Below are 17,036 nucleotides of genomic sequence, written 5' to 3'. Positions count from 1 at the left end.
CCCTTCTGGTCACTGCTAATGAAAATTTTAACATCTTTAGATATGTCAGCTCTAGTTTCAGCTCCATCTTTGCCAGCATCTCCAAATCGTAGCAGGTCCCAGTACCATCTTGCAAACCTTCACGTTCCTTCTTGCTGCTATCCTTCTTTCACAAATCAGCCTTTATACTCAGTTTTACCAACTCCACCCTGCCTGCACTCTCTTCATCTCTCTTGTGCACTGACTCATCTACCTTCACTGTTACACCAGCGTCCCTCTCATTCACAGTCATGTTTAATAATCTGAATGAATAAAATTATTTCCCAACTGGCCACCACAGCAGATAAATCCACGTTTATTATAAACACTTCAGAGTAGGAAAAAATACAGGATGATTTAAAACAGTTACAGTAGGAGGCTTTAAAAAAAAATCTTTAACAGTTTCATGTGTTCGATTCAGGTTTGCCATGCTGGAGCAAGCAATTTTCAATCCACCACAATTACAAATAAACATTAGAGAGACCAGAGTAATACATACATTATATAACGCTGCAATAAATAGGGCTACGTGTGCATCTGTTTGGAACCGTTAAAAGACTTTTATTGTCAGGACAGAGCATCACCTCAGAGTTTGGTTTAACAGTCAAGTGAATTAAATAATCTACAAATGCGTTTTACCTTTATACAATTCCTCCTGGTGGGAAAATTGTCAACTGGTTTAAATTATTGCACAGTTTTTTCGGTGAAAAGTGGAATGCAAATAAACTTAGGTGTAAACAAAAAAACAAAAAAAAGCATCCCTTAAGTTACAGTTTTCTTATATCCTTATATACATCTCAGCATTTTCAGACATCAAATACTTAGGAAGTATTTGCAATTTAACATGAGCCAAACATAACGCCAAGTTAAGACATTGTACATGAGAGTAAAAACATTTTGTTTTGTGTTTTACAGTAAATATAAAGTCTACACATCCCCGTTAATATGCCAGGTTTTTGTGATATATGAAAATAAATAAATAAATAAATAAAAATTTGATTGTTTTTCCATCTTCAGTGCGAGCCAAAACTACACAGTTTAACTAAAACATAAACTGAAAACTTAAAACAATCTCACTGCATAAGTGTTGACAACCTCGGATAACTGCAATCAAATTTATGTTAAGAAGTAGTCTGCACACATCTGCCGTCTTTTGATCAAAACCACATATAATTCAGATGTTCTAGTGAGACGTTCCTGATATTTACATAGCTGCATCTTAAAGTAATAGCCATTATCGTCAAATGAATCACATTACTGAAAGGTATCAGTCAGGAGAGGGCATTAAATACACCACGAAACACAGTGAAGACAGTCATGAACACGTGGAGAAAATTTGGTAGTGGGACTGCAAAGACTGGACATCCCTCTAAAATTTATGAAAAGACAAGAAGAAATGTGGTCATCTGGCAAGTAGTCTTCATGTATCTGGGCTATGTGGTAGGGTGGTAAAACAGAAGCCTTTTCTCACTTAGAAAATTTTTCAGCATTTTTCTACAGGTTGACCTGAAGGGGGCTGTGCAGAGGAGACACCCTCACAGCCTGTTAGATTTGGAGTGCTTTTTGCAAAGAAGAAAGTTGAGACGTACCCCCCTAAAAGACTTCTGTATGCTCCAACAAACTATAAGTTTTAGTTCCACTGTACAGGTTATAGATCGCATTAAAGGTGGAAAAAAAACTGCAAATATCTTGGTATAATTTTACGTTAACATCAGCAAAACCTGGCATTTTAACAGAGGCGTGTATCTTTATCTCCACTGTAGTTCATGAAAAGGTAGGCAAGCGTTTATGTCCACCTTTACACATCAGGCAGCTATCACCATTTAACTAATGGAAAAATAGCAGTTAAACCATAATAGGTACCCCTCAGTTTTCAGTCTCACTACTCTTAACTTTATCTAACAAAATCAACACCACCGGCTCTGTTAACCCTGGATTTACAGGCCCTGCTGAGGTTTACAATCATAAGACATGCAACATCAACAGATCAACATCAGAATTTAATAAGAGATCGAGGGAAATGGTAATGCCTGTGGGAAATTGCACCAACAAGTTATATTAAGATTGTAATAAATATAGACAAAAAATATTAGTAGCAATTAGGAAATGCTGAATGCATAAAAAGCGAATGGACAGGAATGCATAATGATAAAATAACCAAAGACAGCACATCATAAATCAGAAAGTATATAGAAGCCGTCATATGTGGTTGCAGTTTTATTTAGTTTGCTTCTGGCAGCAAATAAATGTAAATAGTGGAAAAGAAAATGCAGTACCACCAATGATTATAGTTCAGATATTCAGCAGCAAAAACTCCTACCAACTCTATATTACTCACTTTCTTTTTTTTGCACATCCTGCCCTTGTTTTCTGTGGCCACGAAGACCGAAAACAAACAATAACACTTAAGTAGGTCCAACTAGTCCACCACACATTTAGAAACGTTCATTTAGAAAAGTTTTCTGTGCTTTTAGATGTGAAAAATAAAATCACTTAAAAACTAACACAATCAGTTAAAAACAAACACAAAAATCCCACACAAAGTACAGGCGACAGTTATGTCTGAATTTCTAAAGTAGATGCTTTCTTTGCACACGATGCACATCAGCAACTCGTAAACTGCTGCAGCTCCGCAACTCCATGACAGTGAGGGCTTGTTTCAGGTGTTATGCTGGTCAGTGATGCTGTTCTTGTCACAAAATCGCAACAGCACCATACCAACAGTGCACACTGTGCTGGTGTGCACTGTGTCCTGTGAAGCAGCACAAACGCCCTCCAAACATATCACAAAGTTAAACACACACCTCTCTTAACACAGGATTTTCACAAAAGTTGAACTATATTGAGAGCTACTATTATAATCTAAATTGGAAAGGTCAGACTTACTGCAGGACAGTTAAAGGCCACATTAGCTTCAGCTAGGCGTAAACCACAGTGTTGAAAAAAAAATGAAAAAAGAAAATAGAAAAATAGGAGTCTATTATTCTGGAGAAAAACAAAACAAGCTAAATTACATGCAGTAATTTTTCATTTGTGCTGGCAGTATATATGTATATATATTTAAAAAAAAACTTACTGCAACCATACTAGTACAATATTAATTTCAATGTCCTAACTTATTACAAAAACAAAGTGATTGTACTAGTTTGTACTAATGCCACAACATGCTCTTTGGTTACCTAAAGTGGTTAGGTTTAGTGTGATTCTCCTATTTCTGTTTTTCTTGCATACTGCATATAACACAAGCTTCTCTTTGCAGGTTTGGTCCGGGACACCGAAGCTGACTAACTCATTAGTTTTGCTACCAAGTACCAGTATCGGTCTCATTTGAATACAAGCCAGTCTATAATCCACGAGTAAATACAAGTATAAAAAGAAAACATTTAAAATAACCTTCTGGCCTGAATATCACAGGTGATATTTAAGATTCACAGTCATTAAAAGCACTCCAGGTCCACGGGAATACTTGGGTAAATAAAAAGCACAAGCTGAAGGTCTTTCGTCCAGCATGATTTGCATTCAGAGTAAGCTTTTAAAAATCAGAAGCTTACAATGCATGAATACAGTAATTTCTTTAAAAACTAAGACTTTTATTTAAAACTGTGTTCTCAATTCGCATCATAAGGCTTTGCGTCAAAGCAGGTAGCACAAACACTACTCTAGACTTGGACCTTTGGGTGGGCGGCAGACACAGAAAAATCTGCATGGAGATGTGCTACAGCCGTTTGGTCAAAAAAGAAAAAAAAAAAGAAGAAGAAGAAGAGAGAAGCAATAACAATAAAATAAAATAATAATAATCCCAAAAAGGACAATGACGTATATAGCCAGGCCTGAATGAAGTATCTCATTTCTTCAATAAGGCAACATTTCCACACTAAATGCTTAACTGAGCCAAAAATGATCATTGGTTGTGACTACAGGCACTTCTCCTATGGGTTTAATAATAGTGTTCAATAACTGCAGCATTACTGTGTCTGCAGTTACTAGTGTCGCGACACAACCGCCCAGTTACATCATCATATTGTGCAAAAAAAACAAAGACAACAAACAAAAAAACCATTTCATATCCCTCTTGGTCCTGGAGATGCACTGTGTAATTTTTTTTTTTTTTTAAGTTCTGGTACCTCAAATCATACCAAGGGAGTTATAAGATTTCAGGAAGGCTCAGAACATCCTTCAAGTCATTCTTTTTCCTCACATCTACACCTGCAAACCAAGTGAAAGAGTATTAGTTTAAAAAAAAAAGTTCAAATACGAGTAAATATTTTTAATAGCAGAACCTGAGGTTTGAAATCAACTTACTGAGCAGTTGCTTGCACTCGGGACTATGTCGCTGAGTGAGATTGCTTCCTCAGCACCACTTTCTTCAAGAGTCCCAGACTGAGCCCTGAAAACAACAGGAGAGTCATGAGGATGCATTTGAACCTTTATGGATGTGAAAATATTAACAGAATATACACTGCATTTTTTTACAGAAAGCTTTATGAGCTAATTCGACGCTTGTTTCCATGCCTAGAATGCTGTGCTGCTTTGGGAAAATGCTGACTTTCCTGAAGTTCTGGGTAAGGCACATTTTTGTCTTCTGAGAAGGCCTCATTCCAATCTGTGTATCAATGGGTCATTCATTTATTCTTAAGTTTATTTGCATTCCACTTTTCAAAGTGTTTCACAATTTGAACAAAAGCCACACATTAGGATCACACGTTCATTCCAACACACACACTTCCATACACGCAAAAACAAAATACTGATGAACAGATAATGTTAAAGCTGACCTATATAAAAAGCAGTTTAAAAATTTAGGCGTCTAATACAGCCTGAAAGAAGCACTGTTTTTTGGATAACTTTAAGTGGGAGAAGTAGAAGATTTCTTACCTCGGAGAAGGATATATAAATGTGTGCACTTTATATCCAAAGCAGAACATTTAGTAGATGATTACAAGCTACTTCTGCTACTACCATATTCAGTTAGTGTAATTAAACATTAATCAATGCATTCAGATAACACTGGCACGTTGTAGGAAAATGTGTGTGTCTGTGTGTGCTGTCATAAAAGTGACAGGTGGATCACTAATATACAAACTATTACACTATATGTCCCCTCTTACCCCTTGGGGGTGCTGTCTTCCTCGTTTTGCTTGTTCGAAGATTCCCCCCGAGTGTTAGGCTGAAGACGACTTGCTGGTAAAAATCTGGGGCTTCCCAAGGAGGAGATGGCAGTTTCAACAGTGCTAGCAACAGGGTTGCGCTGAGGAATGGTATCTGGGAGGAGGTCAGGACGACCTGCTAGCATAACTGGGGAGAGGGGGCAAAAACGGTTTATTGTTGTGTTGAAAAAGAAGCATCTCCCATAGTGGTACATGTAAGAAGACTAAATGTTTGCAGCTGTCACGAAAAATATGAAACATAATTAGTTTCCCATAGAGAAGTTAAAGCTTCTGTGCTCTTTCATCCTCACTTTTGTCTGCTTCGGTGTCTTCTCTGGTGTCTGAACTGGCTTGATGTTGGAGCAAAGGACTCTGGGCGGTGCTGCTGCTGCTGGCTTGGGTCATCAGAGAAGGTCCAGAGCCAGCCGCTCTTTTCACAGGACCGGCTCCTGCACGGCGCTTCTTAGACGGGGAGGTCTTCACTACATACGAAACAGAGAAACTTTGAGTCTGTCATACCAGTGTTACTGCACAGAGTCATGTTCAGACGGAGACAACAAACTTACATGCATTCCTTCTAAACACTGTGTTGCACATAAACTTCTGAAATCGCTCTGCATAGAAACCCGGTCTGTGCACTGATACAGTGTCCTGAAGAAAAAGAAATACAACAAGTTAAAATCTGTATTGTTAAATCATTACAAGCAAACTAGCTAGTACTAGTAAGGGTCCTTACCCCATCATGAACCAGAGCCTTCCAGGAGTGTTCAAGCCTCTTTGCCAATCTGAAGAAAATAAAAAACAACACACACACACTCTGACTTGATGGTAAATGGTAACTAGACTGGTTCTCATATAGTAGTTTCTTATCACACGCTCACTGTAGAAACATTTGAAAGTGCCCTTGTAGTTTTATCTGGATACTGAAACCCTGTTTATTCATGTCATGTGAACTCTATTTTGGATGTTGGCCACACGTGTACACAGTGGAACAAATAAGATCATATTTTAGTCACCACAGGTGGTGTCATGGTTACATGTTGGCAGATTTTCCGGTATAGATAACATTTATTTGCACAGTTTCTAAATAAAGTAACAAAGATTCATTGCCTCACTGACCAGTTGTAGTCATTCCCTACTGTCCGCTCTGACCTTTAGTGTAAAACGTCAGGTTAGCTAACGAGACTGTGTACTGGGGTTTAACACTTGATACGGTCCCTGAACGCATTCTGAGCAGACAAAGACGGAAGCTGCTGCTTTCCTGTTCATGTGCTTCTTTTGTTATGCGAGCTCAATGAGGACAATAAAGTGAATTATTACCTATAAGACTGAAGAATGTCAATAATACCGATGTACACCAGCAGCCTCTCGCCTTTAGAGTTTCGTGCTGGGATTCCTCCCGTTCTGCAAACAAAAACACCTTTAGTCTTCTGTAATTCTTCTCAGACAGAAACTGGTGGGACGAGCCTGCTCGACAGACACTCTGTCACTCACCTGTCCTCGGTTTCCATGGATCCCATGTGTCCCACCTCTGCTTGAATGGCCTCTATAGCCGTGCTGTACAGAGCCTTTTGAACTTGACCCTTTGCCCCAGCCCCCGCCTCCTCGTTGGCCTGCTCCTGACAGGCCAGATCTACATTATGAATTCCCACCAGAAGGCTGTAGTCCATAATCTTGAAACTCTGCAGGAGCTGGATGGAAATTAAGGAACATTAGTACTATAAGATCAGGACATTAAGAGGGAAACTGAGACATTTTTACCCTGATTTACTGATTCTATCTAAACCAATTCCAACACTGTTATTATTCTGGTAGCCTCATGTTTTCACAGTTCTCACCAAGCAGTCTCTCTGGAGGGTCTTGCAAAGAGCATTGTACTTATCAGCGTCCAACGAGAGCCCTTCAGGCATGTCCTGGATGAAATCCAGGTCCTTATATGTGGGTACAGCCTTTTCTCTTTCTTTAGCCGAGGCTCGTCGCTTGTAGGTAGAGCCCTTTAGATCATACTTGAGGTGCATTCGTACTGCACTAGGTAGCAGATTATTCATGACAGCAATGCGGATGTTTTTACCAGCTGATTGGATGCAGTACAGCCCGTAAAACTTTGGTAATAAAGTCCGCTTGTTCTGGTTCAGGTTCTAAGGCAGAAAGAAAAAGAGTAGGAAGGAAGAAATAGAGACAAAATGAAAAGAAACATCAGTATCGGCGTCACCAAAAGTTAACTCAATGGTTGACATAAGTAAACTGATAAAAAAAAGAAGTCAGATATCCCAGAGTAGAAGTAAACTCAGTCAGTAACAAGCATGTCGAGTGCTTTAAATGAAAACCAGACTAACTACTTGGGATAGACTTTAAAGACAAACACAGCATTTTAGAAGCCCAAGAAAACAATGTAGGAACGATATTTGACCGCAGAGTGTTACTTCAGTAACTGTAAATACGGCCTCATAGTTCCCGTCTTGCACCAACCCGTTTGGCTGCATTTTACGTCCATGCCTATCCAGATGTGACCTTTGATATTTTGCCTCAAGACAAAATGACAGCTTCTGATTTTATCATGTCATCTGACATGTTTTGTGAAGTCACAGTACTAAATCTAATCATGTCGTCCTTCAATCCAAAGAAACATATCTGCAAAATTTCTCAGGACACTCCTATTGTGAAATTTTACTAGAATGCGACAATTAACACACGTGAGGTCACAGCTGATCTTTGGCCGTTAAATTCTAATCAGTTCCTTGAGTTAAAGTTGATAATGAATAAAATTCCCAGAAGAAGTACCAAGGATATCTTGATAATAATCATAGGTGGAGTACATGAGGACAACATAAAAACATAATGCCCACAGCTATGGCAGTTGCAGACTAACTAAACAACTGCAGATTAGTTTTAAGGGTAGCACAGTGTCGCTGTAAAAGCCCCACTGATATCCAAGACCTTGCATTTGATAGTGATAATAGGCTGATGATTAGGACATTTTGTGACCATCACATCTTACCATGAAGTATCCGGGTAGCAGTTTCTGCAGAAATTCAGCCTCTTTGTGCTGCACCGTCTTAATGATATACTCATCATCTCTAGAGACGTAGAACAAAGATCCACTGGCCCCGGAGTTGGACAGCTCGATCGGCGACTCGTTGCACAGAGAATACTATAAACACAGCATAAAAAACGGTCTTTACACATTTGATTAAAAGCAAAAAAACCCACAGTCTTATTGCTACGTTTTACACATGAATGCCGACTGAAGCCGTGTTCACACTACAAAACATACAGAGTTTGGTTTGGGTGAGAGGCAGGACTTGGAGGGAGCATGTAGGAGGCAGAAAACATGAAATATCCAAATATCTCTAATATCTGTCAGTCTAAAAAAGTCTAAATACACATTTAATCAATGTGATATCTTAATAGAGGCCAAAGAAGTGCAATTTCAACAGCAGGTCTCCGTTTTTCTACATGATAATGAAATGCTGCTGTAGTAAATTAAAGAAATCTGTCAGCATGATTCTTTAGGCTTAAACTGTAAGAAGTAAACGTGTAAAATTACAGATATCTATAACTGAATTTTCTTTGGTGTAGTATGAATGACGATGGGAGAGGTCTGGATCAGTAGGAAAAGCTGTAAACCTTCTAAATATACAGTTATACCTCCTTCACATTTTTTCAAAGCGGGTGGGCCAAATTGGAATTTTCACCAGTCCAATTCTGGCCCCCAGCCTTATATTTGACACCCCTACTTTAAAACCATAAGAACAGCAAAACCATCTCCACTCCTCTCCTGTGTCAACACTGCATTATTCACACTTCCCTAGTCACAGTTACTCAAACACTCCTTTTTTCCCCAAAGGTTAACTGCTCTCTTTCCTCAGAAACTTTTTAAAAATGTATTTTAAGGACAACAATTGCTGATTATACAAGAATACCATGTAGTCATCGGGCCGGATGCCAAACATCTCTCTGAAGTAGCGGAAGGCCATCGGGGCGTATGTTTTGAACCTGAAGTCTCCATAGTGGTGTGCCGGTGTCAGGTTACTACCCTCACTGCAGATCGGAAACAGAGGAGCACAAGATTATTTTCCACACAGCTTCAAAGTAGGCTTGCAGAAGTAAAATATCCTGATCCTGCATTTCATTTCCTTTACAAACTGATTCATCGTTACAAAGACTGACCAGGGGAAGAAGATGCTCTCCACCACCTCAAAGTCCTGCAGCAGCACATCTCTTTCAGGTTTTTGACTTAAGCTGCCTATCGTGTGCGTGATGCCTAACTGGATAGCACCTTTCAGAGCTGATGACGTTGTCTGAAAGAAAGAAAACTTACATGTATCAAATGCAACAAATGCAGTTCAAAGTGAATACTACAAGAAATTAAGTGGCATAGGGACTTGCAAGCTTTGGCAGGCGGGAGACAATTTTTATTTCAGACATTTCACTAAACATGAATAGGTTAACTCAAAAGGTTCACCAAACAGAGCCCATGTTTACTGTTAGGTGGGGTGGTGGTGATGGTACAAACACACTCAACATTCAGCTAAGAGGCAAATCTCTACTGGAACCAATGTTCAGTTTGCTTTCATTTTCACTTGCTATGTGGTCAGGTATAAATGTAAAGCCTACAATGGCTTAAAAAGGAGGAAAATATTCCGGTTTGGTTAAAATGTACTCTAAACAGTGTTAAGTACCACCACATCAAAAAGTGCCAGCACTAGTGCACATTTTATAAGTGCTTGTTCGCATGGCCGTTAGTGGTTGCATTTTCAAGTTCACCATTTATGCTTTTTCATATGCATGGTTACAGTGGTTGTTGCTTCTATTAAACATGTACAAAGCTTTAGCTTCCTTTAACCTGACATCCCTAATATGGTCAGATCACAGCTTGTCTGTGAGCACAGTAGCCCACCCACCTGCCGTTCAAGCTTGCTGTTTAGGAGAGGAGGCCAATAAGAAGGGAGTTGGCTAAAGGAAGAAAGAAGGAAGTTTAGGCATTAGACACAGGCCTTGACTGGTTAATGACCCACCTGGCAACCTCTGGTCACTTGGAAAACTGTGTATACCCCGACAGGTTGAAGAGCGGCTGCTGGATGTCGTGTGGTGAACTCACTTGCAAACAAGGTGTTGCACCAAAAACCTCTTTGTGACTGCTTTGCTCACCTGGAGTTGGCACAGAGGACACCAACTTGTCCTCAAATACTCGCTATTTAGTTGAAAAGGGTGCAACGCAAGCTGGAAACAGAGACCATTTGTCTTCAAAGTAAAAGCTGTGCAAACAAAGCAAGTCACGAATGGTCTCCGTTTCCATTTTGCAGTTTCATTAACACTTAGCGAGCAGTTTGTGAGGGTTTGCGCACAAGATGGTGCCTTCCATGCAAAAATTACCAAAGCAATCTGAAAGATGCTTGTGTTGCAGCCCTGCATAAATTTTTGCAACCAAAGTGACTGCAAGCAAACTCCAGCAACCGCCCACAGATTACACACACTTTCCTTGTGACCGGTAGTTGCCAGGGGTCACTGACCAGTGTCTTGGCCTATGCGAATTGGGAAACTTCACCTTCACACCAACTTCCCAGCAGCTGCCAGCAGCCTCCAGTAAACTGGTTGAGGAATAGTCACAAACAAGTACTTCATTACCTCGGCTATTAGATCTCTTGGCTCTGGTCAAGTGATCTAATAGCCTGGTCTAGGCCTGTCTGACTGGGGCCTTAAACAGTGTGTTTCAAACAGTGAATGAACAAACGGCTGTTCCAAGGTCCATTATAGGATAAAATTGGGTAATCTTACAATATGGAACACTATTTTGGTGGAGTTCACAAATTGTAGGAAATGTAACTATAGCTCCCAACAGCCTGTAGAAACACCCTGTGGGTGTCAAGTTCAACTGAATAATCACAAAGAAGCCCCACAATGAGGCTTGAAGAGAGGGAAAAGACACAGAGCACTTGCATTATAAGGATTTCCAGATTATGAACACTAGCAGTAAGCGGAAAGCACTTATTCAAGAAGACAGGACAGATTACATCATATGTGAGGGTTATGAAGGGTTAAGCTAATGGCAATAAAAAGCGACTGCTGTGCATTTCACAGGCCAGAATAGTGAGCTGCAGACAAACCAAGGCACAGACTTATAAATTTTGAGATTACACTACTATCACTATTTTACAAGCCAAATAATTCATTAACTCATCAAGAGAACAATTGGAAGAGGAAAAGATAATGAAAGCTTTTGTAAGATGCAGCTCTACAGAGAGAGTGAAAAAATGTGCTTAAGTCTGCAATGGCTGATCCCCAACCTTCTTGTACGTCGTCTCCCCAGTTGGATCGATCCCACGATGCCCGATTTTTTTCAAAGCCTGAGATGTGCTAGCACTTGGACCCTGTCAGTATAAACATGGCACAAAACAAAATTACAAGAGGAAAAGAACTCATTATAAGTCTGCAGGAACATGTAATATTCTCACGATTCAAACAGGAAGGCACAAATGACCTGTCAGCAGAATACGGGCTAATCCCAAACTGCTTATGGGGAAAGAAATGTGCATTTCCTAACTGACCGAGACAGATTTTCAGTTTCTTCCCCACAAATTCCCTCATTTCTCACCTCAGCTGAAGCATTTTTTCGAGACCCATTCAAGTCTGGAATCAAAAAGAAAGACATTATGTTACACAGGAAATTACACACACACACACACGCACAGGACAGGAAATGAGCGGATAAGGCAAACAGTTATTACAGTGGATGCAGTAATGTCAAACAACACAGACGGAAACAGCTTCTACCATTCCCTAACGCTGAAAATACAGAGTGCAGCTGAGCATGCAGACACACCTCAAACATTACCTCTGAAAGAAGACAGTTTCCTCCAGAGCTGACTCTGCAGGTCTTTGTGTGCAATGGAAGGAATTAGATAAGGATGCTATTAAAGTGAAGTCATACAAAGCTGGTGAATTTCCTGATGTGTATTAGACTGTAATATTACTGGTGTTTGAACTTAATGACACTTAGCTTCCTTTCATCTTTAAGGAAACACACTTGTGAAAGTGACACAACATCATGATGTCTGTGATTCACTTTCCTTTAAACATTTATTATGTACATGACAGCGCCATTTCCGAAACAGCTGGGAGACTGTGTTGACACAAAAAAATGTTTTTTTTTAACAAATATGTTTATTCTGCATTTGATTAACGCAGCAAATATCAACAAGGTTCAGACAACATCACCAGACAACTGTAATAAGGAAGATGACCGGGCATTAATTTGCAGAACTAAAGCTGGGGAGGGGTTCGCCAATATTTCTCATCTACACAAGAAGCTATATTAAATGCCTGTCATCTTCAATGCTCAGACAGCAATGCAATAAAGGCAAGCACAATCCTGTTGTGAACATCCCTCATAAAAATCATTATCAGTGTACACAACTGCTGTATCCACAAATAAAGCTAAGACAACAAACACATTTTTTTAAAAATCCAGAAAGACTTTTGCTTTCTCTGGGCCTGAGCTCAAAACTGACTATTGAGGGTTTCTCCAGCATGTCAAACATTTTGGAGCTTTTTGGCTTTCAGTTAAAGGAAATTTGCGAGGACTGTGATAATAGAACCAATAATAAAAATAATAATAATAATGATAATGATGTCAAAGGTTTGAAATCTATAATAAAACACACAAGATTTGAGACTTAAGCACCAACAAAACCAAATGGAGTTCCTCATGCAAGTCACTCCACCATCAAGAACCCCGAACAGCAAACACTCGATCACCTTTCATGTTTAAGCATGAGGTGGGGGCAGTTAACAGGCTTCTATACAGGGACAGCAGATGCAGTATGTTTAAATGTAACGCACATGATCTTGGTTATTAAAGCGCATTTAAATACACTAACTTCGCTTGGGTTTATAAGTCCGGCTGCTGCATTTTGAACAATCTGAAGACTGTACAGTGATTTGTGATTGATACCTGCTAAAATAATTACAATAATCCAAATGAGAAGAAATAAAAGCAGGGATGATAGTCGTAGTGCCACTAAAACTGAGTATCGATCTTGTGATATTCCAAAAATGGTAGAAGCACTGGGAGACACTTCTCAAAACTGAGGTTAGAATCAAGCACACACTCAGGGTTGTGACCACCGATTTCACATGAATGGATAAAGTACTAAGAAAAGAGCTGATGCTTGGATCCACCTTATTTGACCAATAATAAACAACTTCTATTTTGTTTAATCTGAGCTTCTTCTTTTTTTTTTTTTTTTAATAGCACACATCTATTTTTGATTTCAGTTAAACAATTTGTACGAATGGCAAAGTTTGTGGGTACTTTTTATAAGATTTCATTTACTCTAACTTTGTTGTGAAATGGCCAAAACCAACAGGAAAATACTCAGACCTCTGTTGACAAAGACTTTTTGCCTTCACTATATATGGACCGGTTATGTTTAGGTTCATAGCCCCATCCCCAAAGCCCATTGTGAGCCTGCTGCTGCCTGTGGTCTGACAAATCAAAATGTGAAATTCTTTTTGGATAGCATGAATGCCTCATCCTCTGAGTTCAGGGAGGGTATGACCATTCAGACTGCTATGAGTTCAAAAAGCCAAAAATCTGTGCTGGTACGGGAGGGCATTAGCTCACAAGGTAGGGTTAACTCACACATGTGTGAAAGCATCAGTAATATACCAATTTTTGGAGCTACATACGCAGCTAGAAAGACAGCATGTTTTGAAAGAGGTCCTTGTTTAATCCAGTAAGGACTTATTATTATTACTGCAGTTCCAACAACCACTAACAAAAATGTGGCAACATTAGAAAATGTAAAACTAGTCAAAGGAGGCCAAAATCTCTTGTTTCAACACTTTATTATTCACACTTCCCTAATTTCAGTTCCGGTTACTCATTGCTCCTTTCTTCTTACAGTCAACAACTTGTTTCCTTTCTTCAGAGTCTATGCTGTTCTTGTACATTTCCATAGAACGGATGCTGAGTAAAAACATTTTTCTGGAGTAGTGACAGCAGTGACAGGGTGTGTATAAAAGTGTTCAGAGGGATAGAAATAGTGTGAAACTGTTGTGCAGCTGAATTCCTGCGTCAAGCAATAAAGGGAAAACAATGTGTTTTCATAACTAGAGCAGTCAGTGTTAAACATCCTCCTGTCCCAAATGAGTTGATGGCATCAAATTCAAAATGATTATATATTTCTATGTTTACATTTTACACAATGGCACAAAACTTCTGGAAAAGCGCTTGTTTTAATCTTTAATAAACTGAGGTAAGTAAGAAAACTTTCTGTGAAGCATGAGATCCATCTACTTTGTCTTGCAAACCACATTTTTTTTAAAGATCAAATCAAGAACAGCCAGAAACATCTGATTTAAGATGTAATTATGTACTCAGGCCAAGAAAACTGGCATTTGTACTCAATTAAAGTTCTGTTCTTTTTTGTTTTTGTTTTTTTTTTTACCTCAGATGCTCTGATGAAAACTTTGTGTCATCATTCTACTGTGATGTGAGGTAAATAAACAGGTTTTTTCCATTTTCTTTCATTTTTAGTACACATTAAAGGAATAGTTAAGACATTCTGGGAAATACTTTTATTTGCTTTCTTCTTCTTTTATTTAAGATGAAGACAATTTACTGAAGACAAAGAAAAAGTTGTCTTTTAACCTATTAAGGGCTCTGTTAAATGGCTTCAATTACACATCTATATTGATTGTAATGACTGAAGTATTTAAAATATGCCTGTGTACAACATGCATAAGTCAACATAATTAAGCATAGTTTACATGCGTGATGTCAGGTAAGCATTTTTGGCTACTCCTCTATTATCCCCAGGTGGTCCCATATGAATGGACCCCCACCTCTTTATCTTGAGTACACTACTCTGTGAGACCTAACCGTGGGTCATAGGCCGCTTATTTCAGAGACATACCTTGAGAAGTGAATCTGTATGACGCATTTAAAGTTATTTCAGGCTATATATTGTATGCACTGGCACGAAAGGTGGTGTATTACAACACAGTACTTACTGCCAGTCTGGCCCTGTAGCCCTGGAGGCTCTTCTGCAGCTGTGGCCATTCAGACAAGAAACTACACTCTGGACTTGCTTTGGAGGAAACTGAGGTCTTTATTCACCCCTTAGCTTCAAATGTATCGGTGTCGTCAGTTCAGCAAGGCGTGGACCTGTGTGGAAAAATCGCCCAGCTCAAGAACAGTAAACACTCTACATGATTTCATGCTAGAAATACCAACAACAGCCACGTTGAACAGCTCTGCTGATGGAGACAAAGGGCACATAAACAGGCGGCAGCTTCGTCCAAAAGCGACTAAGCCCCGGGTAGGCTATTAAGTAAAGTAACTTTTAAAAAACACACACACAACAACACAGAGAGGCTAATGCGTGTTGTGACATGTTAATGTGGGAGATACCGAAACGTCTGAGCAGCGCTATTCAACTGAACATAGGCGACAACGCTAGCTGCCGCTGCTTTAACTTTTCTAACTTTAACCACACAGATAAGTCTCGAAAATACACACAAAAACATTTAACTTACCAGAAAATCCTGTTTAGAAGTTCTGATAGCTTCTAATGAAATGAAAAAAATACTTTTTATTCTTTTATAAAGGCGGTGTTTTCCTCAAAACAAATAAACAAGGAAGCAGTGCGGAAGCGGCAGTTTTGTTTGGGCTGCTAGTCTGGGCAAGAATAGCATTTCCGGTGGGGGAATATTTCAGAATAACATACGCACTTTCAAAATAAAATAACACCACCCCATGATTTAGGAACCTCCTAAAATTAATGTAAAAAGGGGGGAAAACAAGAAAAATAACTTAATCTAAAGAATTAGTTTTTAAGAAACTTTGTAGTAGGAATAATAAGAAATGTAAAAGTAGCTATTTTTAAAAACGTAGAAGACAGAAATAACTTATTTGTACTGCTAAACAGCATTTAAAAAAGGTAAAGTAGCAATATTACCATGTAGTAAAATTGTTTTGTCCAAAATGTTATACATTAGGAATAAAATGTAGTTGAAGTATCAAAATTTAAGTTGAATGAAGTATAATGAAGGCTAATGACTTGATTCAGTGTTTCATGATCACACATGCAGTGACATTTAAGAAGGTTTACTTTTTGTGGTTAGTCATGCAGAAACCTTTGTCTCTGTTCTTTTGTTGTGAAAAAGTTCAATTTCATCGGTAGTTGAATTAAGATCTCAAAGAGGAACACAGCATGTCACAATCTAAAACAGCTATGAAACAAAGTCATTGACATCTATGAGTCTGGAAAAGGTTACAAAGCAATTTTTAATTTCTTGGGACTCCAGCAAAATGCAGTGAGAGCCATTATCCACAAATCAGGAAAACTTAGAAAAGCAGGGAACCGTTCCAGGAGTGGCCGTCCTACCAAAATTACTCCAAGTATAACAAACATTCAGTATTCAGTATAAAAGAAACATAAGCTGTAAGCTCATCGTGGTTAACATAAAATGTAAGTTTGTTGTGTTGAAGTAAACTTTCTGCTTAAATGTCTTTATACCCTTACATTTAAACCAGTGAAGTCCTTTTAGATAGTAAAATAGCCTATACTTAAAATGTGATGTATCTGGCTGTGCATAAAGTGTGACTGTGAAAAAAAAAATTATATTAATAATGGAAAATATTTCCAACCACATTACAGTGCAAGTATTAAAAGAAAATTAAAAGAAAAACAGGAACTTTGACCCTGAGTACAGGATTCACCAGTGAGATGCAGAGCCACTGCAGGTAAGGCGCAGAACAATTAGTAGAAAACTTTAAATGAAACTAAGTATAATGAATATTCTTTGGGATTTCTTTAAGTAAAATCAGTTTGGCTCCTTTTTAAAAGTTAATAACAGATGAAA

General features: G+C 38.8%; 1 protein-coding gene across 1 annotated transcript; it reads right to left on the bottom strand.

Moving 5' to 3' along the window:
* Positions 1–307: 307 nt before the first annotated feature.
* On the bottom strand, positions 308–15,847 carry LOC116319998 (phosphatidylinositol 4-phosphate 5-kinase type-1 alpha-like). The gene is made up of 16 exons (XM_031739494.2): positions 15,708–15,847; positions 15,183–15,336; positions 11,761–11,795; positions 11,453–11,536; positions 9,336–9,466; positions 9,089–9,206; positions 8,164–8,316; positions 7,004–7,303; positions 6,660–6,856; positions 6,486–6,569; positions 5,902–5,950; positions 5,732–5,816; positions 5,477–5,647; positions 5,127–5,313; positions 4,321–4,405; positions 308–4,224 (listed from the first exon to the last, which is right to left on the bottom strand). The coding sequence occupies exons 2-16, from the start codon at positions 15,229–15,231 to the stop codon at positions 4,219–4,221; spliced, it is 1,734 nt and encodes a 577-aa protein (XP_031595354.1). The 5' UTR covers positions 15,232–15,336; positions 15,708–15,847; the 3' UTR covers positions 308–4,218.
* Positions 15,848–17,036: the final 1,189 nt, after the last annotated feature.

This window comes from Oreochromis aureus, linkage group 22 (genome assembly GCF_013358895.1).
Source record: "Oreochromis aureus strain Israel breed Guangdong linkage group 22, ZZ_aureus, whole genome shotgun sequence".
Classification (NCBI taxonomy): Eukaryota; Metazoa; Chordata; class Actinopteri; order Cichliformes; family Cichlidae; genus Oreochromis; species Oreochromis aureus.
This window is presented reverse-complemented; position numbering and strand designations above follow the sequence as displayed.